We start from the raw sequence: 26762 nt of genomic DNA, 5'->3' as shown, positions 1-26762 counted from the left end.
ACGTTCATTACTGGCACTGTAGTGCCTTTGACCGTGACAAACGACCTTAAGGGTAAATAGCCATTACTCCACTGAGAAGTGCCACTCTTACATCTTGAAGATAATGGTGATCAACCTGGAAAGTGGCGTAAGTTTGGTATGTCATCAGATACCATACAACCTCATGGGTGGTGTACACAATGTGAGTCCACCTAAAGCAAAGGGGTTCCTATATATAACTTTAACACTAACCTAACCTAACCTATATAGTCGGGACCCCCTTTCCTTTGCTTTAGTCCAACCAGACCTCTTCGGACGATGGACTCAAATGCGCGGCAGGAGTTGGTCAAGCCCGGGAAAAAGTATTATTAGGATACAAATAATTCTTACGCGTTACTGTGTCACTAAATAACAATAAACATGATAAATACTCACGGGCTACAATTGCGGCTATGCATGCTCCTCAGTATCCATTATGATAATATAGTAACGTTATAAAGCTAATCTTAAGGCAAGAAGCATCTTAGCTTAGCTTAATAAAACGTGTCTTATCTTAGCGTTTAACGTATATTTGTAATAAAAATAATAAAACTCAAATAAATAAAACCAACCCAAACAAAAACAAATGTTTTTTTTTTAATATAACATTGCCATGTTCAGGCAGGCACTACTTTTTCATTTACGGTATTTTTACTATTTTAAGTAATGGTTCTCAATAATTTATAAAAAATACACTGTTCAACATTTGCGTATCATTATTATTATATTATTATTCTACAGTTAATAAAAAAATACACCTATTGAATTAATTATGCGTTTTTTTTTTCATATTCCTGGTTATTTTGTTTTTTTTTTGTATACTGGCCACACTAAACCACAGTTATCATAGATCACAAACCTTTTGCACTGAGTCTTAAAGTTCAACCATCGGGATTCATTCAAATACGTGACCAGTTTAAAAATTTCTAGCCTTAATGGGTCCCGACTGTTTAAGTTTTTGTTAGATAACAGAGTTTTATTTCGTTTTTGCTCAGTTTTAAATTGACTCATTTAAATTTCATTAGAAAAAAATGAAAATAAATGTTAAGGACACCTGAGTTCAGTTTGTAAAGTTGGCATTATGTTGTTTACTTACACGCCGACTTCTTCTTACAACCACGACGGACTGTAAGTTGCCTGTGACTCTGTGTTGCCCGTTCAAAAGTCAAAACTGTCATAAATGCAATTTAAACTTTTTCATCTAAATTATTATCCGGAAAAATAAACAAAATTATGACAGTACAGTGTCAAAAACGTTAAAAAATTATACAGCATTAAAAAAATTCAGAATATTTTAAATTACCCCTTAATATTAAACTGGAAACAACATCATTACCACTTGTGATTTACTATATTTTGTTCATTTCAACGTCAAATACTTTAAAAATTCTCAACTAAATGTGTGGATGAAAATGGGAATACAAAATGGTACGAATACACTCTGCTTACACGCAACACGCACAAAATGGATTTACATTAATTTATAATTAACTAGCGGACCCGCCAGACGTTGTGTTGTCCTGCCCGGAAAAACATTACTTAAGGCCCTGTCCGCACTGCAAATTTTCACCGCGCTGATTTTTTTCTCGTCATTCTGTAACACATTGAATCATAATATGAGTATTGAATTAAAATTACTGGCGGTAAAAAAATCGCAAAGATGTTGTATGTAAAGCACGGAATATAATTTACGCGAATAAATATCGCGCGGTGAAAATTTGCAGTGCGGAGAGGCCCTGAATAAATATGATAACATACCGATAACATTGCCACCTACCACCGAATAAGTAATAGTACAAGTACTACCGGATCCAATTGCGTTTTCGAACCATCCAGGAACCTTTTGAAGTATCCACACAAAATTTCATTTACTTAAATCGGTCCAGTCGTTTAGGAGGAGTTAGGTTACAAGCACACGTACCTACCTACAGAATAATCATAGATACGTATGTAGGTACTATATATACTAAGATAATATTAGGTAAGTATGCATTTTGCAGCTGCTGGGCTACTACGAAACTCGAAGTTCGTGTCGTGCGGTCCCTCTGACACTTATACTATTTAATACGAGAGCGAGAGGGACGGTACGATACGAACTTCGAGTTTCGAGTTTCGTAGTAGCCCAGCTGCTCTTGGTTACTTCATTTGAGTTCCCGGAGAAACATTCCGATTTCCCTTAAAAAAAAGTAGTTTTTATTAAGTATTTAGAAATGGAGTACCTAGTGCAGCTTTCTATTTTGTCTAATTTTTTTATATCGATTCACTAGTTTAACAAAGACAGACTTAAACAAATATAGCGAATCTCTTTATTATTTTATACCTATAAAGGAACAATTTTATTCTTGTATCTTGTATATTTATATATTTCGGGGAACGGCTCTAACGATTTCGATAAAATTTGGTATGTCGGGGTTTTCAGGGATAAACAAACGATCTATTATAGCTTGGTCTAATTTCTGGAAAAACGCGTGTTTTGGAGTTTTAGCTTGAGCAAAGCTCGGTCATCCAGGTAGGTATATTATTATAATTAATAAATAGGTTTGTTGTCCGCATCTTCGTCAGCTGCGTCTCGCAGGAACTAAAAATAGAAAATATTTTCTTAAATCGGTTCAGTGAAATATTTTCCGAGATTACGTCACCAAAACTATAAGAACCATCGCTAGAAAACCTGATTTTAAATTAAAAAAAACGCATTCAAATCAGTCCACCACCCGTCTAAGAGCTACGGTGCTACACACAGACAGATAGACACACACATAGCCGTCAAACTTATAATACTCCTCTTTTTGCGTCGGGGGTTAAAAAAAACACAGGTTTAGGTATATTGCACATTAGTAAGCCATTAGGTTCCCATTTATTGCAAAAGCATTAAAAGTTATGTAAGAAATATCCTAGTGTGTAATAATATAAAATGTGAATCAGTCTGATCGCATCGATCAATACGATAAACAAACTGTCAATTTGAAAACTGAAAATTGTGAAAATTAGCACACGTTAAAAACAGCTGATTGAGAATGTTGCCATCCTGCACATTCTTACGTTCCCGCCTACGTTTTCAGTTTTCTTTTCAGTTCTTGCCAACTTAAGAAATACTCCAAACAAACAATGTATTCATACATTCATTTCATTTTCTTCTACAATCAAATTACATAAATTACGTAACACCGCAAGTAGTTGATTTTTTTTATTTTTACTGCTTATTAAATGTTTTATTTGCTTAATTTAATAATTTATAGCTTAGCAATACGTATTAGTTATTGTTATCAATAAGGCCCTTGTTATTTCAGTATTATTTCTTGCTGTAATCAGATAACTATAACCTTCGAACTTGACTCTTGATAAGTCATGAATTTTATAGAGTAATACGCTATATTTATTTCCAACATTTAGTTGTTTTGTAATTACATATGTGAACGAACGTTTCAAGTGATATCGATCGATCGAACATCGTTCCATTCCATCGGCTGTCGTCTCGGGGCCATTATATCCTATGGGACGATAGGTTGTTGAGAGAAATTTTGAAATTGAGAGAATTAAAGAAAACAGTGCCTTTAATTATTTCGTAAATAACAGGGATTGTTACCGTATGGTTAGCTGCGGTGTTTGCAAGTGACGTGTTGAAAGTAGTGTAACTGATTGCAGCTAACCATGTCGGGGTTGAAGATGATAAGCCGCAGTCGTTTGTTGTCCGGCGTGGCGGCACGGTGGGACGCCGCGAATAGTGTTCAAACCCCGAAGAATCAAGTCACGCAGTACAGGATGGCTTCCAAAGCGATCACGATCGAAAATATTAACCCCAATATCTTGAAGTTGGAATATGCCGTGCGCGGCCCGCTGGTCATCCGAGCGGCGGAAATCGAAAAGGAGCTCGAAAAGGTACGAATTCAAAAATTGAATTGACTTTGTGTTCACCCTCAAATTCTTAATTTACTACAACTATTTCAAACTAAACTATTTCAAAATTATTATTCACTTGCGTTTTGTTTTCCCTAACATACCAGTGAAAGGGGCCAGTATTAATCAGAACACAAGGCCATTCAGTCTATTTAACAGCTCAAAACTTGTTTTAATTATTTCGTATCCTACAGTTGCCCAACAATAAATTACAACTGTTTGCAATGTGGCCCTGACAATGATTTTATATTCCTTGCACATAGCAAAATGCTAGCTCAATTAACACCATCCTCTTTAGAGCAGTACCTAATTAACAGTCTGACATAGCACATGTATGAAAGACTATTAGCATCATAATTATTTTCTACTTGGCTTTATTTTTGTGTGAATACGGAATTTCCATAAACATATCTATTGTTTGTGTTCTTTTATCATGCCGATGAATTATCTGGTGTATTTATCTGGATGTTAAGATATTGCTTATCTCCATTGTGGGTGGGGGTTGGGGTAGTTCCCAAGCTAGTAACAAAATTAGTTACAAATTATGTTGAAATCTGTTAAATTTGCACAAGTACATTAGTACCCATTGACTATCCGGGTTAGCAGCAAAATGTCAAGTCATTCAACACTGTCCATGTGTATAATAAAAACAGAGCAGCAAATTTATCAAAATCAATATTTTCAATTGAACTCATATCAGCATTCTGCAAGAAAATTCTGAACCGTGACATTAAGCTGTAGGTAAAGAATTGTGCTTGCTGCCTTGTTATTTTCTAAAAAAACTATTCCAATCAGGATTGTAATTATATTGTTAGTCATGGAGCTATATTTAAGACAAAGGTTATAATACAAACTCAGAAAGAGTAAGTAAAACAAATTTCTTTGTCCAAGAGAGCATAATTTTACACAAAGATTTTGAAGTAATTGTCCTTCATTACTGTATAACAGTTTTGGAATTACACCTAAAAAAGGTTTTGGCAAACAACCAAGTACAATTATAAGGCTCAATTTTTAAGTTTTATCAGGAAAAACATACCATTAAGAAGGTACAGTCAAGTCCAAAAATAAGTATCTATTCGAACCACTCAAAAATATGTTACTATGGCTGTATTACGTCAGAATAAGAGTCTGTGGTACTTATTTTTGAAAGTTTGAATAAGTTGATATTTTTTTACACATGACTTTAAATATTTTTTTTAAAACTTTCTTTGAGGTATTTTTCTGGATAGGTATCCTTTGTTATTAATTATTATTTTGTGCAGGATTATTTCTACTGTTACTTGCTACTTCTAACTGTTCTAGTCTGGTTTTGTGTTAAATAATAATAAGTTAACAATTTTAGAGATTAAATAGAAATAAAAGCATTCAATTTGTTGATGATGTTTGAAATATATAAAAGCTTAAGTATTTTTAGTATTCAAATTGAATTTACAGTCATCTGTATATATCTGCCACAGCCCAGTACAGAAATATCTGACACATCATACGGGCCAAGGCAATAGGGTTGTATCAGATATTTATGCATGCTTGATATGGTGCTGGTGACATGTACTGGCTATAAATCATAATATTGAAAAGGTTGTCTAGTCACTGTTATATGATATACCGGGTGTGGCCTGTAATATGAGCAAGTAATTAAAACATAGATTATACTCCTCAAACTGAACAACATTGGACTTTTAAAAATAATTAGTTTATTAATTTTTATTACACACTTTTAAGTTTATTCGAAGAAGCAATGGAATGCAAAATGCTTGATGTTTGTAGCGTGACAGGCGACGTCAGGTTGTGTTCTAGGATGGCGTACATTGACAGCAATATTTAATTTGTATGAAAGAAGGAAAATTCAGAGACTCCATTATTTTTAAAAGTCGCTGAACTAATGTTGTTCAGTGTGACGAGAATGATCTATGTTTTAATTTTTTGCTCGTATTACAGGCCACACCCGGTACAAACTGTAAGACTAAGCTCTAAAGTGTGGAGTTGCCTAGTATGTGGTAGCATGAAACCATAAAAAGTAATTACTTCCAGAACACCTGGTTTGACTTCTATTAAAAGCACTTTATCTCAAAATGCCATTAGCATTTAAAATGGTTCATCTAGTTCACAAAATTACCGTTGCAGTATGCAATTATGTTGAATATGCAGACATTGCAGACATGTGGTTCTGTTCTACTGTAGTATTATCTAATAACGCTTAACAGGTTTATCTGATGCTATCAGCATAACGTAATTGATATACTTTATCTAGTCAAACATATCTCGCGGTTACTAGGACAGGTGGTTATGGGCATGGTTTGAGTTTGCTTTGATTTAATATACATAATACTTATGTAAAAAAAGTCGTGGTGGCCTAGTGGTTTGACCTATCGACTCTCAAGCTGAGGGTCGTGGGTTCAAACCCCGGCCTGCACCTCAGAGTTTTTCAAAATTCATGTGCGGAATTACATTTGAAATTTACCACAAGCTTTGCGGTGAAATGAAACATCGTGAGGAAACCTTTATAACCTGTGTGTGTGAAGTTCCCAATCCGCACTGGGCCCGCGTATCAACTATGGCCCAAGCCCTCTTGTTCTCAGAGGAGGCCTGTGCCCAGCAGTGGGACGTATACTGGCTGGGATGATGAATACTTATGTAAGGGGTGAGAGTGCTCCAGAGTATCTGAAAATTACAGGGTTAATGAAAAAAACATTCCTCGCACATTATTAGTGGAACCTTAAAAATCAGTGGGAAGCAGCAATTGCATCATGGCAAATGTACAGCTAGGTTGTTCACACTTGCACAATAGTCAATATTGGTCAGATGGTGGTCAATATTGATGGCGTGGAGATTATTGACTATACAAATCCGCTTATGTACATGTAAATAAAATACCATGTATCTGCAATTCTGCAATTCTACACTATGCATTATTATATAATATTAGTATTTAAAAAAAATTATATGTACAGTCGAGTACATAAACTTGTGAGCAAAAATTTGATCAAAAATATCTGAACACTTTTTTTTTATTCGACTGGATGGCAAACGAGCAAGTGGGTCTCGAGATGGTATATAAGAGATCACCACCGGCCATAAACATCTGCAACAACAGGGATATTGCAGATGCGTTGCCAACCTAGAGGCCTAAGATGGGATACCTCAAGTGCCAGTAATTTCATCGGCTGTCTTACTCTCCACGCCGAAACATAACAGTGCAGGCACTGCTGCTTCACAGGAGGATTAGCGAGCAAGATGGTGGTAGCAATCCGGGCGGACCTTGCACAAGGTCCTACCACCTGCAACGACTTTATTGTTAACGGTGTAAAAGCGTTTTCAGATATTTTTGATCAAATTTTAGCTCACAAGCTTATGAACTCGACTTTACAATAGTAGATTGTACAACAAGAGCATAAAACGAGCCATTTAAGCCGCTACGGCGAGGGTGGATAGACACGTCGAGGGGAAAATGAGTTTAATGCTCGAGTTTTACACTGCTTTTCACTTCGATTGCGAGGAAATGAAATAGCGACAGTGGAAACAATTGTTCACTTACTATGTACCTTTTATCGTTCACGAATATAATAGTAATTACAATTTATAAATTATTATTGATCTATTTTGATTGATTTGATTGATAAGTTTTATATAAATTAAAAATGATTTAAAAAAATATGTAGATTCTTATTTGTTGGTGGCTGTTTACACCTGATTGCCTTGGTCTTAGACGAAGATTTTAATTTATGCACTAGAGCGTAAAAAAACATTTATATCGCCTAGACCCAGCATAAACACGAACTTTACGAGCATGAGAAGTGAAAATGAATTTTTTAAAATACAAATATTAAATAATAACGCATAGTGCAGAATTGCAGATACATACAAATACAATGGACGAATATTCGCGCGCTTTTTCATCTGTGAAATGTGTTGCCATTCTTAACTTTTTTCATTGCCATCATTCCATGTGGCCACAATTCGCTGGCCAACTTATTTTTGGTGCTGACTATACTAAAAAGTGTTTATTACCTATATGCTAAGGCTGAGGCTATTTCTAGACCACGATTTTATAGTTTGTTTAAGGCCAGCAGCATAAGAAAATTATGGCGATTTGATAGGCATAGTAGCCATTGGATGTGTGCCAAAAAGCAGCTACACTTAAATCGCACATTAAATGTAACAATCGCACACGTAAATCATTAGATCCAGCAACTAAATTGAAATTTCAGGTTTTTTTTTAATTCCCGTTGGAATTCCCGAAAATTAAATCGTGGTTTACATTAAAAACAATCAATCAAACACACACACAGTACACACACACACACACACACGCACGCACACACACGCACACGCAGGCACGCACGCACGCGCACACACACACACACACACACACGCACACACACGCACACGCACGCACGCACGCGCACACACACACACACACTCACACACACACACACACACACACGCACACACACGCACACACACGCACACACACGCACACGCACGCACGCACGCACGCGCACACACACACACACACACACACACGCACACACACGCACACGCACGCACGCACGCACGCGCACACACACACACACACACACACACACACACACACACACACACACACACACGCACACGCACACACACGCACACGCACGCACGCACGCACGCGCACACACACACACACACACACACACACACACACACGCACACGCACACGCACGAACGCACGCACGCGCACACACACACACACTGCGTGGTTGGAGAGGGGGGTGCGGTCCGCCCCGGGCGGCTCATTTAGGGGCGGCAAAAATACCATAAAAATTTAATGGTAGTTATGTGTCAAGTTCCCAATCCACACTGGGCCCGCGTGGGAACTACGGCCCAAGTGTTCTCATTCTGAGAGGAGAACAGTGCCCAGCAGTGGGACGTGTATAGGGTGGGATGATGATGATAATTCCATAACAAAAAAATGTTGCACCTACGATTCGGATCAATTACAGCCTTATTCATAAAAAATCCTTAATTGAGGTTTGATCGGTCTGTTACTTAGCAGACTGATTAAGCTTGTTAGACGGTTGTCAAGAAGTATGATTCATAAACGCTTGCTAGCAGTCTGCTAGTTGTTGAGCCGCTGATAGACTGATTAGACGCGTTATGTTGGCTACCTTGACAAATCAAAGACAAAAAATGGCCTAATCGATAATTAAAAAAAAAAGTTGACAGCAGTGACAGCAAATTAGCAGGAAAAAAAATAAAAAGCGAGAAGTTTGTTTTCCCGCCATTTCCGATCCGCATGTTTATGTTGTGCAAAAGCCATAATTATGTTAATCATCCTAATATTTTTTTTCATATTTATTGTTAATTTATTGTTGCTAATTTAGAGGATTTTTAAATACAAATTCCTGAAAATATTTTTTCCTGGTTTTTTTTAATCTTTGCGTAACTTCACCCTTCACTAAAATATCTTCGGTATGGTTTTTTGCTCTTGTCAAAGTCAGCTGTTCAAACTTGTGGCGGCCATTTTGTGACTTAGCAGGGAGATAAAGGAGGGTCTACGGTCCGCTAACTTTAGCAGAGCCTTGATCGACTGATTAGCGCTAACAGACGTTTATGAATCATGTTTTTAGCATCGGGCCTTCAAGGAGCCTTCAAGGAGGCTCTAACTTTTTATGAATAAGGCTGTTAGAATGAGGGCCCTAAATAAGTGAGCGGCAAAATTTTCTTCCGCCCCGGGTACGCCACTGCACACACACAAACTTTCGCATTTATAATATTAGTAGGATTAGTGGCGCCCCCCCCCCCTAACTTCTCAATACGCCACTGATCGCACAAGAGGTCAGACGAAACAAGGCAGCATTTAAGCATCATAGATATACCTAATACCAGTCATAATATGCCAGGGTTATCTTTATTATTATTCAATTCACAATAATCTTTAATAAGATAGCGAGCACTTTGTCCTATAAAGGCCCAAGTAGATTATAATTATAATGATAAAACGTTTACGGAGAGCGATATAATATAACAGGCCGCGTGCAATCTGCGCGCTTGTGACGATAACCGAGATAAGTGCTAACAATTGGCTTTGATATGCTATATCTATCTCACTCACTATATGGGGCTATCTAGTTCACTATGTGAATCTCCTTGGGACTCCGTTGATAGCCATTTGTAATATTATAGATTGTTGATACGCTAATTTGAATCTTCATCGTTATCTTAAATGCTAGGCACATTTTCAAGTTAAATACAAGTAGGTAGTCTAAAAATTTGAATATTAGGTTTGTTTCTTTTTGTTTTTGTTAAAAGTTTTTTTACGGAAGCCAGTCTTTCGGAAAGACCATCATTGCCGCAATAAACTTGGCAGTCTTTTTTTTAAAACAAAAATTATAATTACTTAAAATAACAAAACAAAAAAATTAAATGTAGGTGTAAGCTAATTAATTTTCACAGGGATGTGGGGGGTCAGGAGACATACAGATAGTTACTTTGACATTTATAAAATTAGTAAGGATCGTAAACCTGCAAAACTCTCGCTCTGTCATAGTTTCCTGCATGGAAATGTAGCGTGACATAATCTGTTTGTTTGAGCGACGTTTGCGCACGTTTGGGATGGATGGAAATATTATGGTTTGCCAGGCTCTATCTAGATAATACGAAGGACGCTGATTTTAGCCAATATTTGTTTATGATTATGATAAGGGTCGCCAACCGTACTGTTTTACCAGGACATGTCTGCTTGTTGGGATACCCTGGCGACTTATGGATGGTAATTAACATTAAATACTTTTAAACAGCTATTGTTTTGTTATTTTTATGTCTGTATTTATAAGCGATTTCGATTTTGACTTGATATGTATAATCTTTTTTTTTATTTTTGTTTTATTGTACTCGCATGTCATTTTTTTTTTTTTTTGATTTTTGGTTGAATTGTGTTCCAATGTATTCTTATTTTTTTTTATCAAATTCTATTTTAATCTGTGACTATTTAATTTTTTTTTTTTAAAGTACCAAATTTTTAACTTTGTAATGGACATCTCGCATTTATGGTCAATGACATGTGCTCCGTAATTGTCATGTATATCGGAATAAAGTACCTTTAAATAGTTTATAATATGGCTCAAATTGTACCTAATATACATGATGTGGATGTACTTTCTAAATAAATAAATAAACAGCTTAATACGAACGTTTTGCTGACTGTACTTGCGTATCAACTACGTGCCTGTACCAAGTTTTAAGTCAATGCTTTTAAAAGTTGAAGAGTTCCGTCGTGCGGATGCGATCCTGGCCGGACCGCCAGAATTCGACTATCAGAATATTGTATCGTCACATTTGGCACCGATCTTAAATATACCAAATTTCAACTCAATCGGATATAAGAATTTTCTGGTAAAATCTCCGAAAATGGTTTGCAAATTTTGAAACCACAACGAACATACAAATAATAACGCACAAGCAGTAACGAGTGATGGCAGTTCTTAGACTTATCACATTATGTCGATGATTTCCCAACACTTTGATTTTTGAGGTTTAGATGAAAATGAGTGATGTTATCGTATTGTTCGTGTTTGTTGCAGGGCGCCAAGAAGCCTTTCAAACGGGTGATCAAGGCCAACATCGGCGATGCGCACGCGATGGGGCAGCGGCCCCTCACCTTCGTGCGACAGGTAACTTATTGACTACATCTACAGTCCTATTTTGTCACCTTAAATCGTCCACACTGCCATGTCGTCAACATACAATCACATGTGACTCATACCGAATTGTAACAACTAAATAAATAAATAACAATCTTCGGCTTGGTGCATACGGGCCCACCGACCACGGAATTATTATTATTTGAACCGGTTTTCTGACGAGGATGGCCTTTGCTTGTGATAAGACCATAAAAGGTCAATGCCAGAGGTCACCACGTCACTGATAGCGAAACATATAGACTGATATTTACTAAGGCATACCATGGGCATGACATGATAGTCATAGTATAAAATAAAATATTTCGAAGCAGAAAAATATTTTCGATGATTCGAGATGGCGGTTTGCATGTCCGTGCAAACATTGCGAACCAACATACCGTCGCGGGTAGAAGATAATTGATATCTAATCTTAGCTAACAAATGCACGTTGACCGTTGGACATTGTTCTTAGGGTTGCTGCCGTCTCGGCAGAGGTAAATTAATCAAAGGGCTCTCAATTTGTGTTATACTGCAACGCTCTTTAATACGTTTTTGTGATGCCGTTGCAACAGAAAAAGAGGTTTTTTCCGAACCAGGGGTAGTTTTTTTTCGATATTCATAAGTGCTTGTTATAGCCTAAATTGAATTAAGATATTTTGACTTTGACTTATGAAACGCCTCTTGTGCTTGTTACCCTGCTGCTGGTGCTGGCGAGTGCATGCAGATGCAACTGGCGCTGCCAGCTGAGCTTCACGCTATTGCCTTGTGCTATTTCCTTGTAGCCTATGAGCGTGTTCACATTAGCGTTTTTTCCGTCGGCACGCTGGCGGTAATGCGCGATGATATCGCAGCGTGCTCGCCGTGTTTCCGCTCCGCCGGGAAACCGCCGGCAAAAACGCTAATCGAATCAAAACATTTATTCAGTAAATAGGCCGCGATGGGCACTTTTACATGTCATTTTTTACAACTACCGGCGCTTTCGGAAATTCCATCATTGTCAAGAAGAATGCGCCGCAAGAAACTTGGCAGAAAGTATTTTTTTTTTCAAAATAAAATACTTAAATACTGCAGTATAAAATTAAATAAAAAAATACATGAAAAGAATAATAATAATACAGATGTATGGGGTCCCTTAGTTACAAAACTAAAACTAAACTTATAAGTGGGCACAAGCTATGGTTTGAATTGAGTAGGCAGCGGGGTAGACAGCGCTAGTGCTAAACTACCAACTGCCTACCCTGGAATAGAGCCAATGCACGCCAATAGCAGTACAGCGGAGATGAGTGGTGATGCTGATGTGGTTGCCGTCAGGTGCTGGCATGCGTCACGTTCCCCGAGCTGATCGAGAAGTACGACTTCCCGAGCGACGTGAAACAGCGCGCCAAGGAGATCCTCGGCGCCTGCGGGTGAGTACACCACCGTACTTTCATCTTATCCTACTAATATTATAAATGCAAAAGTTTGCGAGTGAGTGAGTGAGTATGTTTGTTACTTCTTCACGCTGAAACGGCTGCTCGGATTGGGATGAAATTTTGGCAAAGAGTTAGTTTATAATCTGGATCAGGAGATTTCAACCGCTGGGTTTAGAGTTGAAATTTTGGACAGTTGTTTTAAAAAAAACCTCAATGAAGACCATGATATAAATTTTGGGAATTCATAGAGGAATTTTGTAAAATCCTAGAATTTCAATTGTAACTACCAAGATACAGTTTGCGCTTGCTAAGCCGCGGGTAAACTCTAGTAAGCCTATGAGGCATTTAATCTAGAAGTACAGCCTACGTATATGTAGATAGGGTGCGAAGCACTGTAAAGACCAAAAAGTTGCAGTATTTTGATCATATCGTGCGGAACGTAAAATAGCTTCTACAGCCTATTGGGGTTAAATTAAGGACACCAGGAAACTTGGCAGAAGATGCACCTCATAATAGAATTTTTGTAAGTTTATCGAGTTATTTTTACGGGTCTCATGCGTTTTTGTATGTCTAATAGTCATGATAGTCATCTTAAATACCGATACTTATTTGTTCCCATTCCCACATAGCAGGCCTTCCTTTAGGGTAGCGGCTCTTAACCTTTTAGTTAGGACGGACCATTTGACAAAATTTCTGTCTTGCCATGGACCACCAACTGTTTGAAGGTAATATACAGTAAAAGTAAAATTGTAAATAAATGAACGGTTCCGACCGCTACTTGACTTGTTGTTGATGGCTTCGCGGACCACTTCGAGTTCTTCCAGGGACCACCAGTGGTCCGCGGACTACCGGTTAAGAACCGCTGCTTTAGGGCATGCGCTAGCTGGCGCGAGTGCAGAATCCTATGCAGGCGACGCGCGCAGTCAGCGCTGCTCATAGGCTACTATTGTTCAACAGGCGTCCGCCCGTTCCGTCCAAACTGCGTCAGCTGGCGTAGGCCCTTGAGCCGCTTGTATTTACACGTCCGTTGTTTCCCCGGACAACGGACCGTTTTTTTTTTGCCGGACGTACGGTGTTCTATAGCTAAGTCGCCGGACAAGTGTCGGTTGCATGTACACACATTCATTGTAAGCCAAACAACACCGCAAGTCCGGCAAAAAAAAACGGCACCAGGCGGACCGATGGCATTGCGAGAATTGGCTGGCCGGTGGATGCAGGCAGGTGGACTTTGTTGAACAGTGGACGTCTCCCGGCTGGAGTTTTGAAAGAAAGAAAGGAAATACATTTATTTAACGCCATAAAACAAACATAGAACAAATGAATATAAATAGGGTGTTTAATATGTATTTAAGTATGTATCTACGAGTATCTACACAATTATATTTATCCGTTGCTTAGTACCCATAACACAAGCTTTGCTAAGCTTACTTTGGGACTAGGTCAATTGGTGTGAATTGTCCCGTGATATTTATTATTATTATTAAATAAAGACATACATGACGCTAAATAGACTTAGAACTAGAATAGTTTAGACTTGCAAGAAAAATCGTGCAGGTTGCATTACATTGCGCGGCCGTAAAGCCAACGAGTTTGTTGCGGTCAATCGAGCGCCGCAATGTAATGCAAATGCAAGTTAACTCGGGTTTGTGTTTGTGTTTGTGTTTGCGTCAGGGGCCAGTCTGCGGGCGCGTACTCTGCGTCGCACGGCATCGAGCTGATCCGACGGCACGTGGCCGAGTTCATCGAGCGGCGCGACGGGCACCCCGCGCGCTGGGAGGACGTCGTGCTCTCGGCCGGCGCCTCCAACGCCATCAAGAACGTGCTGCAGCTGCTGGTCAACGAGGTCGACGGGAAAGACTCTGGTTGGTACCTTAAACATGCGGCCCGGCCCGCGCTTGGAAACACCCGAATAAAGCGTGGCTACTGGAGCGGGGGGTGAGGCTGCGGCTCCACTGAGGCGGAGACGAGCGGAGCGGAGAGGAGACGTGTAGGGATCGACCACTCATATTTACATCTCGTCTCTGAGATGCGGATTTCACAATTACACGTCTCTTCTCCGCTCCGCTCGTCTCCGCCTCAGTGGAGCCGCAGCCTAATGCGGAATGGAGTTGCTGATTGTGTTTATAAAAAAGAGACTTTTTGGCCCGAAAAAAGTTTTTTTTTTCATACATAATTATATGTATTAAAATGTAAATTGACAGTCACTGTTAGAGGTCAAATTGCTAAACTCACAAACGTGATAGATGACATTGACGTGACACATAAGAGAGGTATCAACAAAACTAACTTTAACAGTCTGTCTCCTCATGTCTCTACGTCGACATTGGTGAAATACGTCTTGCTAAAACGGCAAGAGTGAAAGCCATTAAAAAAAAACTAACTTTTTCTAAAATCATATGTGCAAACAATCAAAAACACGTTAAGAACTTTAAAAATACATCCTAAACTAAAAATGTTGTATACGAGTACACTGTTTACTACGCATAATTGATTATCTTTTAAACTGTAAAAGTTACGCCACTACTGTATTGGAGAAATTAACTTCATTTGACCTCTTCAATGTGCGCTTACAGTTAAAGGAACAAAATATTACGTTGTAACAGCCTTATTCATAAAAAGTTAGAGCCTCCTTGAAGGCTCCTTGAAGGCCCGATGCTAAAAACATGATTCATAAACGTCTGTTAGCGCTAATCAGTCGATCAAGGCTCTGCTAAAGTTAGAGGACCGTAGACCCTCCTTTATCTCTCTGCTAAGTGACAAAATGGGCCGCCACAAGTTTGAACAGCTGACTTTGACTAGAGCAAAAAACCATAGGTACCGAAGATATTTATAGTGAAGGCAGGGCTACGCAGATTAAAAAAAAAACAGGAAAATTATTTTCAGGAATTTGTATTTAAAAATCCTCTAAATTAGCAACAATAAATTAACAATAAATATGAAAAAAAATAAGGATGATTAACATAATTATGGATTTTTGCACAACATAAACATGCGGATCGGAAATGGCGGGAAAACAAACATCTCGCTTTTAATTTTTTTTCCTGGTAATTTGCTGTCACTGCTGTCAATATTTTTTTTTAATTATCGATTAGGCCATTTTTTTGTCTTTGATTTGTCAAGGTGGCCAACATAACGCGTCTAATCCGTCTATCAGCAGCTCACAACTAGCAGACTGCTAGCAAGTGTTTATGAATCATACTTCTTGACAACCGTCTAACAAGCTTAATCAGTCTGCTAAGTAACAATAAGATGAGATGAGATGATGATGAGGTGAGATGTAGTAGCGATAAGACCGCCTATTGTCTACCGTGAATCTTAGTGTTATATTATAAGTTTTTTTTACTGCTTTATGGTGTGCAATAAAGAATATTTGTATTGTATTGTATTGTAACAGACCGATCAAACCTCAATTAAGGATTTTTTATGAATAAGGCTGTAAGTTATTTAAGCAACTAAAGTATAATTATTTTCCTCATGTCCAAAGTCTCAGAAAAACTAGTCATTTATTTTTCATATTAAATAACTGATGCAGTCATCAATTGGTTTTTGCTAGAATCATCCTCATAGCAACCGAGCAAGTCGTCTACGTATATCAACAACACAATTTGTAATTTATATTTACTCACAACGGTAGCAAACTTAGAGTTATGGTCTAATAGCTCGTAATGGCTCGTATATTCTAAAAGTTGAACGTTGATTCACACAAGCATCTTAGAATAGCGAAGAATAGTTTGTTGTCGCGTTAACAAGCTGTTGAGGATTATACAATTGTTCTAGAGATGTGACAATGACAAAGTACTAGCTGGTCTATACAAACACTAATGAGTAAACCATACGTACATTTAATGTGACCTTGAGTGTCTTGGACTACATGTTACGGTGTAACTAATTATCGTATTAGGTTTTGTGGGTTTTATACCTGTTTTACTGAAAAAGAGGGGTATAAGTTTGACGCCATTGTCTGTTTCTATGTCTGTGGCATCGTAGCTCTCAAACGGTTGGACCGATTTCGATGCAGGCCCTATACTACGAAGTGCAAAATTCGAAATTCGTATCTTGCCGTCTCGCTGACGCTTATAGGTATTATTTAAGTAATACGAGAGTGAGAGGGACGGTAGGTACAGTCAGCAACAAAGATATGAATACAGCCAAAGTGCCAAAACTATGTATACAGGACCTTAATGTTCAGGCAATATAGTCCTGTATACATATTTTGGCACTTTGGCTGTATTCATATCTTTGTTGCTGACTGTACGATACGAACTTCGATTTTCAAATTTCGTAGTAGTCCCTCCAGTTGTTTTACGTGAAAGCGAGTCTCCTTGCTATGTGTCATTAAAATCGGTTCACTCGAGCTATTGAACTTTGAAATGAAATTTTCTAAGATATTTCGGGGAATTTAAAAAATTTTCTAAGATAAGGTCCTTATGGAGTAGCTTTTTGATTTAGCGACGGTTGCAGAGTCAAGTTCTTAGGTTTGTTGGTCGTTCCAGGCGTGCTGATCCCGATCCCGCAGTACCCTCTGTACTCGGCGTCGCTGGCGGAGTACGGGCTGGGCCAGGTCGGCTATTACCTGGACGAGGACAACCAGTGGGCGCTCGACGAGAAAGAGCTCACGCGCGCCATCGAGGCCAGCAAGACCGGCCCCAACGCCTGCAAAGTGCGCGCGCTCGTCGTCATCAACCCCGGGAACCCTACGGGACAGGTAACGGGCTCCGACACCCCTTATAATGAGACTTTACAAATAGTGTCTTTACTCGCTGATTTCGAGCAATTTCAGCCCTATTATAGTACATTGTGTCTTAAGGGCGGTAAATAAGGAATTACGAACGAGAGTATTAGAAGCCCGAAGTCGAAGACTGAGGGCTTTAATGAGTTGATGTTCGTAATTGTAGTATCACCCGTGCGACATACAATGTTTTTCGTCACATTTGTAAGTGAAATAGTATATTTCTAAAAGAAAAACTGCGACCACTTCCAGCAGCAGGTCGTCGCGGGCGCAGCTCGTGGGGCAGACATACCTACCTAGTTCTCGTTAATGCAGGTCATTCTCAATGGTTCGCGGAACACATGGTAGAGGATTTAAATATATGGATAAAGATAAAAATATTGTATGCAACTGTACGTAATTTGGCCTTAAAAGATTCATGTGACCTATTATACACCGTGGGCCCGAATAACCCGAGGGATTTTAACCACCGTAAAACCGTTCTGTGTAAGTGAATAAATGTCCTTTTTTCTTTCTTCTTTCTTTCTTTCATCGATTTTAGAGCCCAATTGGAGTATATAAAGTAGTATAACATGTAGTCCTATAACAACCCGTTTTTGAGATAATCGTTATTTAAGAAAAATCATAAGTAGAAAAATCTCAAGTGTAATACACCCTAAGTATGTGACGTAGTATGTTTAACCACTTAATATTTTTAAACGCAGACATACTAATGGCATGCTTTCTGGCCCAGTTGCAGTATTTAAGTTTGATATCCAACTACAAGTAGGTTTCATTATCATGGTTATTTCTACCGATATTGAAGATGCGACTTAAAACTGAGTTGAGTAACAGACTGCTGCATAGCCGTGTAATTATAATATCTTTTTCTTGACTTAATCACAATTAGTACTCCTCACTTATCGCTAAAACTTAAGATTGTTTCTATCGCGATAGGAATCGCGAGTTGCGAGAGTGCAAACTATTTGTATTTACCTATGCTATAATAACTGGCCGATATCATGAAATATGTAGATTTTACTAAATGTCAACGTTAAAAATGATTACTGATTGTCACGTCAGATCAAATCACGGTCGGTGTTAAATCCTATTTTTGCTAGAACAGTCGGTATTGCAAATAAAGTGTAATAAATAATAAATAGCTATGCCGAATTATCCTCCTGCTCACTTAGCGGACATCCATTTCATTTATGGGTTTTGTAACGGCAACTCGCAAAGAGCAGTTGCTGAATACCGGAGAAGATTTCCCACTCGTCGCGTACCGCACCATTCCACCTTCGTGGATACACATAGACGGTTTTGTGAAGTAGGTCTTGGAAAGATTCACAGAGAAAGGGTGATAAATTTAGATTTACAAACAGAAAATCGAATTATGAACTTAATCACAGAAGATCCAACGTTGTCATCAAGAGCTATAGCACGGATTGTACATGTTAATTACAGACTCATATTAAAGCTATGGAAAAGGTACGGTCTTCATCCTTTCCACCACCGTAAAGTACAAGGATTGATAGAGAACGATGGGCTTGCTAGAGTCACATATTGCCAAAGAATCAACCAGAAATTAGTAGAAGACCCCGGATTTCTTGACAAGGTATTATGGACTGACGAGTCGATGTTTACGAGAGAAGGAGTATTTAATTCCCATAATCAACATATGTGGGCGGAAGAAAATCCGCATTCAAAGAGAGTGAACTCGTACCAACACAAATTTTCAATCAACATGTGGGCTGGAATTATCGGCAATAAATTGATAGGTCCCATCATATTTCCAAATCGATTAAATTCCATAAACTACTTAAATTTTTTGAGTAATGAGCTCAATGAGTTATTAGAAGATGTCGATTTGGAGACACGTAGAACAATGTGGTTCCAGCATGATGGTTGCCCGGCCCACTTCGGAAATGTGGATAGTGGATAGGTCGTGGAAGCAATGTTCTCGCCTGGCCCGCCAGGTCACCAGACCTGACTCCTCTAGATTTTTTTATGGGGGACATTGAAAGAAAAGGTTTACTCACGACCAGTAAACACAAGAGAAGAATTGCTGCTAAGAATTATAACAGCCTCAGAAGAAATAAAAGACAATTTTACTAATTTAAATAATGAAATCTGGTTACGTATGAATCTTTGTGTTCAAAACAATGGTTCACATTTTGAAAACTTGACTCACTAATAAAGCGTAATTTAAGAAATATTGCATTGTGTTTATTTATCTCTTACTTTCTTAGTAATACTCGTGGTATAAGCCTCAATTATCAACAGCTTTTGAGTATAAAATACTGGCTGATGTTAGTTGTTCGTCACCCGCAAGATAAGTTTTATAACAGTCATCCATCCATCAGTTCCATCACGTACCAAGCAAGTTTGTAACAATAAAAGGAAAGTATGATTTCGATCGGATATTAATCAAGGTCATTCTACCGGTTATGGTGAAGAGAATGAAATGTATTTTTCTAGAAACACCAAAAATAAAGTTTTTTTTAAATTTGTGGGTTATGAATGAACAAATTGAGATATTTTCATTTAATTCAGTTCAATACAAGCATGTTATGACATTGTTGTCACAAACTAGTAAACAATAACATGTCACGTGACATGAACCACACTGCACTCATTGACTCGGGCATCGTATGATATCGGAGCGACTCGTGAAGTGTCATGTTCGCTTACTCTGTTTCTCTACTAAAGATTGGTTCCTCTTACTCACTCTCTTAACTAAAGACTTGTTCACAAGGCCGTGCTAAGCTTAATTGAATTATTTTGTTCTAAAAAATAATTTTAATTAAAGTACATAATTGAACCTATGTTCATATAACATTTTTTACTCGTATTATCGTCAGAAATACCCTGTTAAAATCCTCGGGTTATTCGGGCCCACGGTGTATATATACCCATACTCGTGTTTTAAGAACCCCTATTACGATGCAGTTGCATAAAATAGTATTATGGTTATGGTTTTGAAAGTGGCACCAGTTGTTGTTGTTGTGGGCGCAGGTGCTGACGCGGCCCAACATCGAGACCATCATCAAGTTCTGCCACAAGCACAGGCTGGTGCTGTTCGCGGACGAGGTCTACCAGGACAACGTCTACGCGGAGGGCAGCCAGTTCTTCTCCTTCAAGAAGGTAACCTCTGCTGTACCTGTAGCTGTAGCTGTATAGCGCTTGGAGCGGTCTGGGGCCGGTTACGGATTTAACAATATCGCGAGACGAAATTAGAATAAAATTAGTTTTTGTATAAACTTTTTTGCTGGCTGTAGTTTTTATATCCAGCAAGTCCACACTACCTTTCCGTACCAAATTTCAAGTCGATGCCATCAACCGTTGAGGAGTTCCCTCCTGCAGCGACGGTCCTGACAACTGGGTGGCCAAGTCAGATTTTTGTAGGTTGGATTTCCCGCACCTGTTTTATCGTACGCAGTACGAAAATAAGATACAAATATGTAGTGTGTAGGGGAAAGATACAATTTCCAGGGGGATGAGGCAGACGCCCTTCTTTGCCCTTCCTGGGTAGTCCATGTAAAGAGTGTTTCTCTTTCAGAATTCTGTGGTCATGCTCATTCCGTTTGTAAATGCGCAGGTGATGATGGAGATGGGCGCGCCGTACTCCAAGGAAGTGGAAGTGGCGTCGTTCATGTCGGTCAGCAAGGGGTACATGGGCGAGTGCGGGCTGCGCGGAGGGTGGATGGAACTGGTCAACTTCGACCCGCAAGTGCAAGCCAACCTCTATAAGGTAACTCCTCATACACGTCCTCTATACTCGACCAACAAATTAGTTTACCGCCCTTAGGTTTAATTCCATTTGTAGCGCTTAAAACGTCAAAGCCTATTTTCACTCACAAGTCAATATGACAATCAGCCTTATTGTTTTATTCCTGAAGTAGGAACTGTCATTAAAATTGGTAAAGCACTTTCTTGGTCGACCATAACAACAACTATACTACTCGTGGACGGTGGTGATCATTTCCCTCAGATCACCCGCTCGCTCGTTTGCCTTCCTGACAATAAAAAAACATGACCTGCCACCTAGCATACCTCACCCTTCACAAGCCTTTTCTAAACTTCACTTGTTTACTTTTACATGAGGTGCTTTATAGAATATGGGGGCGTGCAGTCAGGGTAAATCCATAACCGGCGACTGGGAAGGGAAAGGCCCAGACAGTGTGGGACTCTCACCGGCTAAAACATCCGGCTGCATGGCCCCAACTCCCCGGAGCTTACTACGGGGAGGAGAGGGGTGGGGGAGTTGCTTATCGACCCACACAGTCTTGCTTCAGCCATCTGCTGGAAAGGCTCTGCGGGGTGTTTGGATCAGTATTTTTTTGTTGATCCATTGGTTTCTTCCTTGACGACAATACCTCTGCAGTGTTCTTCTTCTTTGTCGGATACTCTTGACAGAGCAGTCGTGGTCACAGAGCACGTCCAACAATTCACCGCCAGTTCTCCCTGGCTGTCGCTTCTCTGGCGCAAGTGTTCAGAGGAGCATTTGTTAGGGCTTTTAGCTGGTCAGTCCAGCGCATGGGAGAATGTCTTCTTGATATTTTCCCATTTACCCTTCCCTGCACCACAACTCACAACTCGCTCTATACAGGGTGGAAAGTTGAGTTGGGGCAGCAAGGGCAGCTACTAGATTCCTTACTGCTACGCGAAAATGCTCTCAGGAGACCTTTACTAACTTTTACCTGTATGGAAAAAGTTTTCTTTGATTTGTGGGTGTTCTAGTACTCTAACCACAGTTGGTCTCAAAGAGTGTTTTAATCCTTTATGGAAATGGGACCGATTGGCATAAAAAAAAAAAGCCGTGGTGGCCTAGTGGTTTGACCTATCGCCTCTCAAGCAGAAGGTCGTGGGTTCAAACCCCGCACGCGCCTCTGAGTTTTTCGAAATTCATGTGCGGAATTACATTTTGAATTTTACCACGAAATTTGCGGTGAAGGAAACATCGTGAGGAAACCTGCACAAACCTGCGAAGCAATTCAATGGTGCGTGTGAAGTTCCCAATTCGCACTGGGCCGCGTGGGAACTATGGCCCAAGCCCTCTTGTTCTGAGAGGAGTCCTGTGCCCAGCAGTAGGACGTATATAGGCTGGGATAATGATGATGATGGCAAAAAAAAGTCCAAATCTGATCGATTTTTTCGCTGACTGTACATTTTATCAAAAATCTGTGAATGTTGATTGTCATCACTCAAAAAGTTAGTAAAGGTCGCCTAAGAGCATTTTCGCGTAGAAGCAAGCGATCTAGTAGCTGCCTTGATGCCCTATCTCAACTTTCCACCCTGTAGAGTGCCAGAGGGGGTAATCTGTGAGTGCTCCCCACGTCGAGTCACATATCGTCGTTCAACTGCAATACCGTGTACTAGCTTTTTCCATAAGGTATAATTTTCATTGTCAGAAGAGTACTAACATTGTACTGATCTGACATGAAAATGACCTTATGCAAAATGCGGTATTGCAGTAATCAACGACGATATCCGAAATATCAAAGGATAGGTACCATCAGCCAAATTATATGGTCTACCACCCTAAAGTTGATAATCGTTTGTATGTCATAAAATCAATAATGCCAATTGATAGACGTGTCTGTCACTTGAAAGTTTGACTTTAACGACATATTCATTGATTAGGGAACTGATTAGAATTGAGCACTTATTTTGGCAGATGGTACAAGAGCCCTGCATTGTTGGGTGACAGACAACAAAGACATAAATAAAAAAAATAGGGCGCAAGATACAATATTACATTTTTTTATTTCACTGTATCGATTTGTGTTGTTCAATAAAGACTATTAGTTGTTATATTGTATTGTATTTTTGTATTCCAGGCCATCTCCGCCATGCTGTGCCCCACGGTGCTGGGACAGACCACTGTGGATTTAGTTGTAAGTAGATTTAACTTTTGTTTACGTTAGAAAATTACGGACTTTGAAAGACGTCATAAATTAAGACCTTTCCGCTGTTTTACTGCTAATAATTAATTATATTAACTCTTGATTACCTTTTAAAACAGCAACAGTAGCCCACTAGTGTCTTTGGAAATTGACTTCATTGATTGCCCCCTTAAAGTTAACTGAAATGAAAAGTAAACATGGTGTATATCATATTATATGGAACGTAGCTTATGTTGATCTCGTTGGTTCCAGGCCAAACCGCCCAAAGAGGGCGACCCGTCGTACGAGCTGTGGCTCAAGGAAAAGACCGCCGTGCTGCCTCGCTCACAAGCGCGCCAAGATGATCGCTGACACCTTCAACACCATGAAGGGCTTCCGCTGCAACATCGTGCAGGTACACGCCCGCAGCCCACTGCCCACTCCCATAGCCCACTGCTCACTGCCACTGCCCCACTGCCCACTACACAATTAATACGCTAAACGCGCAAAAATCGAATTGACAATAACATTTTTATTCTAATAATCTAACCGATTTAGAAAGAAAAAGAAAAAAGAAAGAAAATAATTTATTTATAACAGCAATGACACATAATAAGTAAAATAAATAGGAAATGTCTGCCGCTATAAAAAGTCCCCGGCTCAGCATATGCTGTTGAAAACAGCAAGTTAGAGAGATTATAATCCTCGGCATTTGTTCATTTCAAGTTCAATGTCCCCGAAAACGCTGAATTATTTAAATAATCCAGTGGTTTTCAAACTTTTTCGGTCCGCGACCCCCTTGGTTGAAATTGTAAAGTTCAATGTCCCGAAAATGGCTGAATTTATTTTAATAATCCAGTGGTTTTCAAACTTTTCTTGTCGCGACCCCCCTTGGTTGAAATTTAAAAGTTCAATGTCCCGAAAAATGGTGAATTATTTTAAATAATCCAGTGGTTTTCAAAACTTTTTCTTGTCCGCGACCCCCCCTTGGTTTAAATAAGTCAATGTCCCGAAAAGACTGAATTATTTATAAATAATCCAGTATTTTCAAACTTTTTCTTGTCGCGACCCCCCCTTGGTTTGAAATTTAAAGTTCAATGTCCCGAAAACGGCTGAATTTATTTTAAATAATCCAGTGGTTTTCAAACTTTTTCATGTCGCGACCCCCCCTTGGTTTGAAATATATTTGGCGACCCCCTGCTTACCTCCACTTACAGTTATTTGTATTATCTTACGTTGATTATAATAACAATACAATACAATACAAATATTCTTTATTGCACACCATAAAGCAGTACAAAAAACGTATGATATAAACACTTAGATTCAGGGTAGACAATAGGCAATAACGGTGGTGAAAGCATTTTAAAGATACTGCGACCCCCTTAAGGGGCAGCCACAGATTGAAAAACACTGTATCCCGCATTTAGAAACGAAATGAAGTCATATAGACAAGCCCTAAGCCTCAAATTCCACATACATAAATAGAGAGCGGATTTGAAGTAGCGATTACAAGTTTAATATGGATAAGACTACTACAAGTAGGTATTTATTTTTACCAAAAAGTTGTGCAATAAATATGATGTATTAGGTTTGAGCTGTATAAAACTCTTATAATTAGAATAAAATATTTATTTTCTATAATTGCACATTGCATATTATTACTATTTTTTATTCTATATTTATATTCTAAGATTACTCGCATTTTAGTTTTTAAGTTATAATTTATTTTTGTTAATTCATCATTGTATTAAGCCATGTATGTTTTGTATGTTTTGTGGTGATTAGTTAGATTGCATGCGGAATCTATAAGCAAGTAAGTAATAAGAAGTAAGTAAGTAAGTAAACAAAATAACTATATCAATAACCAATCTGATATCTATTTAACCAGTCGCACTAGTCATATCCATATTAAACTTGTAATCGCTACTTTAAATCCGTTCTCTATTTTCGGTCATTCATTCATTGTACACCTTTGCGATGTCGCGTTCCCGCGGCGATGCCGCCGAAAGCTTCGATGGCGGAAAGCCATCGCAGGCGCCCGCGGCCGGCAAGCCTTCAACGCCTTCAAGCAGAGAAACTGGGTAACTGCTCCGATCATTACTTACCAATACTTTTATCTAACAAGAGATCATAGCAAAATGATTTAGGGCATGTTTCACCACTCTGTGACTAATTTTATGTAACAGATAAATGTGATGCCGTCTCTGTTTAATCGGACAAAACATAGTAAGAGGGCATCACAGATATACCTAGTGCCATCCAAGAAGACGCGTGATTTTGTCAAAATTAGACATTAATGACATTGTAATAAGAACCACGGCACGCGTCATCTCGGCTCTGCCTATATATGTCACATAAACTGTGTCTGCCGCGAGCAGCCGCGAGCGCCTCCATACAAATTTCAATCTCGTCTCGCCTCGCCGGTGGAAAATCACATTTAGGGGCTGTTTCACCATACATTGATTAGTGTTAACTGGCGGTTAGGTGTGATGCCGTCTCTATTTGTTTTGTTCGAATAGACGGAGACGGCATCACATTTAATCGTCGGTTAACGCTAATCAATGGATGACGAAACTGCCCCTTAGTATTACAAAGGAAAGTCTGTGACATCGGTTACACACTCATTCTGGCGTCAATTCAGCCCACTATTCTGGTTTTCCGCCATTCATAATGGATTGACGAATATTATTATACGTTTAATTTACATCAGTTCCTCAGTCCGTGAAGGTTACACGATAATTCTCTCATCATTCTTACCAGAATAAGCGATTACATATCTACGCAAATTGACACACACGCGGAATGACACACACGCGAAATGCCTCATACACGAAACGCCACACACGCGAAACGCACCACACGCGAAACGTCACGTCACATACGCGAAACGACCATACGCGAAACGCCACAACGCGAAACGTCACATACGCGAAACGCCACAACGTGAAACGTCACATACAATGGCTCATACGCGAAACGCCACAAAGCGAAACATCACATACGCGAAACGTCACACACGCGAATAATGGAGTAAACTGACGCCAGAATTAGCGTGTAACCGATGTCTCCAGTCGCTACACTTGTACTCTCGTGATTGTCGGATGAGAATCAGCAATGAACTTTCATGAAGGCTTTCTTGAGTAGAGAATTGGAGAGAATAGTGTGGTGGTGGTTTCCTCAT

General features: G+C 39.2%; 1 protein-coding gene across 1 annotated transcript in view; it reads left to right on the top strand.

Annotated features, from left to right (window-relative positions):
- Positions 1 to 1188: 1188 nt before the first annotated feature.
- LOC141430001 (alanine aminotransferase 2-like) overlaps positions 1189 to 26762 on the top strand; it is a gene marked incomplete at its 5' end in the record, with an annotated part of 29834 nt that continues 4260 nt past the window's right edge. The window contains 12 exon segments of the mRNA XM_074090530.1: positions 1189 to 1446; positions 3661 to 3894; positions 11475 to 11564; positions 12885 to 12979; positions 14657 to 14847; positions 17479 to 17690; positions 20709 to 20837; positions 21292 to 21444; positions 23534 to 23590; positions 23852 to 23919; positions 23921 to 23993; positions 24903 to 24909. Coding sequence (XP_073946631.1) covers positions 1444 to 1446; positions 3661 to 3894; positions 11475 to 11564; positions 12885 to 12979; positions 14657 to 14847; positions 17479 to 17690; positions 20709 to 20837; positions 21292 to 21444; positions 23534 to 23590; positions 23852 to 23919; positions 23921 to 23993; positions 24903 to 24909 — 1312 coding nt within the window.

This window comes from Choristoneura fumiferana, chromosome 8 (assembly GCF_025370935.1).
Source record: "Choristoneura fumiferana chromosome 8, NRCan_CFum_1, whole genome shotgun sequence".
In the NCBI taxonomy this organism is placed as follows: Eukaryota; Metazoa; Arthropoda; class Insecta; order Lepidoptera; family Tortricidae; genus Choristoneura; species Choristoneura fumiferana.
This window is presented reverse-complemented; position numbering and strand designations above follow the sequence as displayed.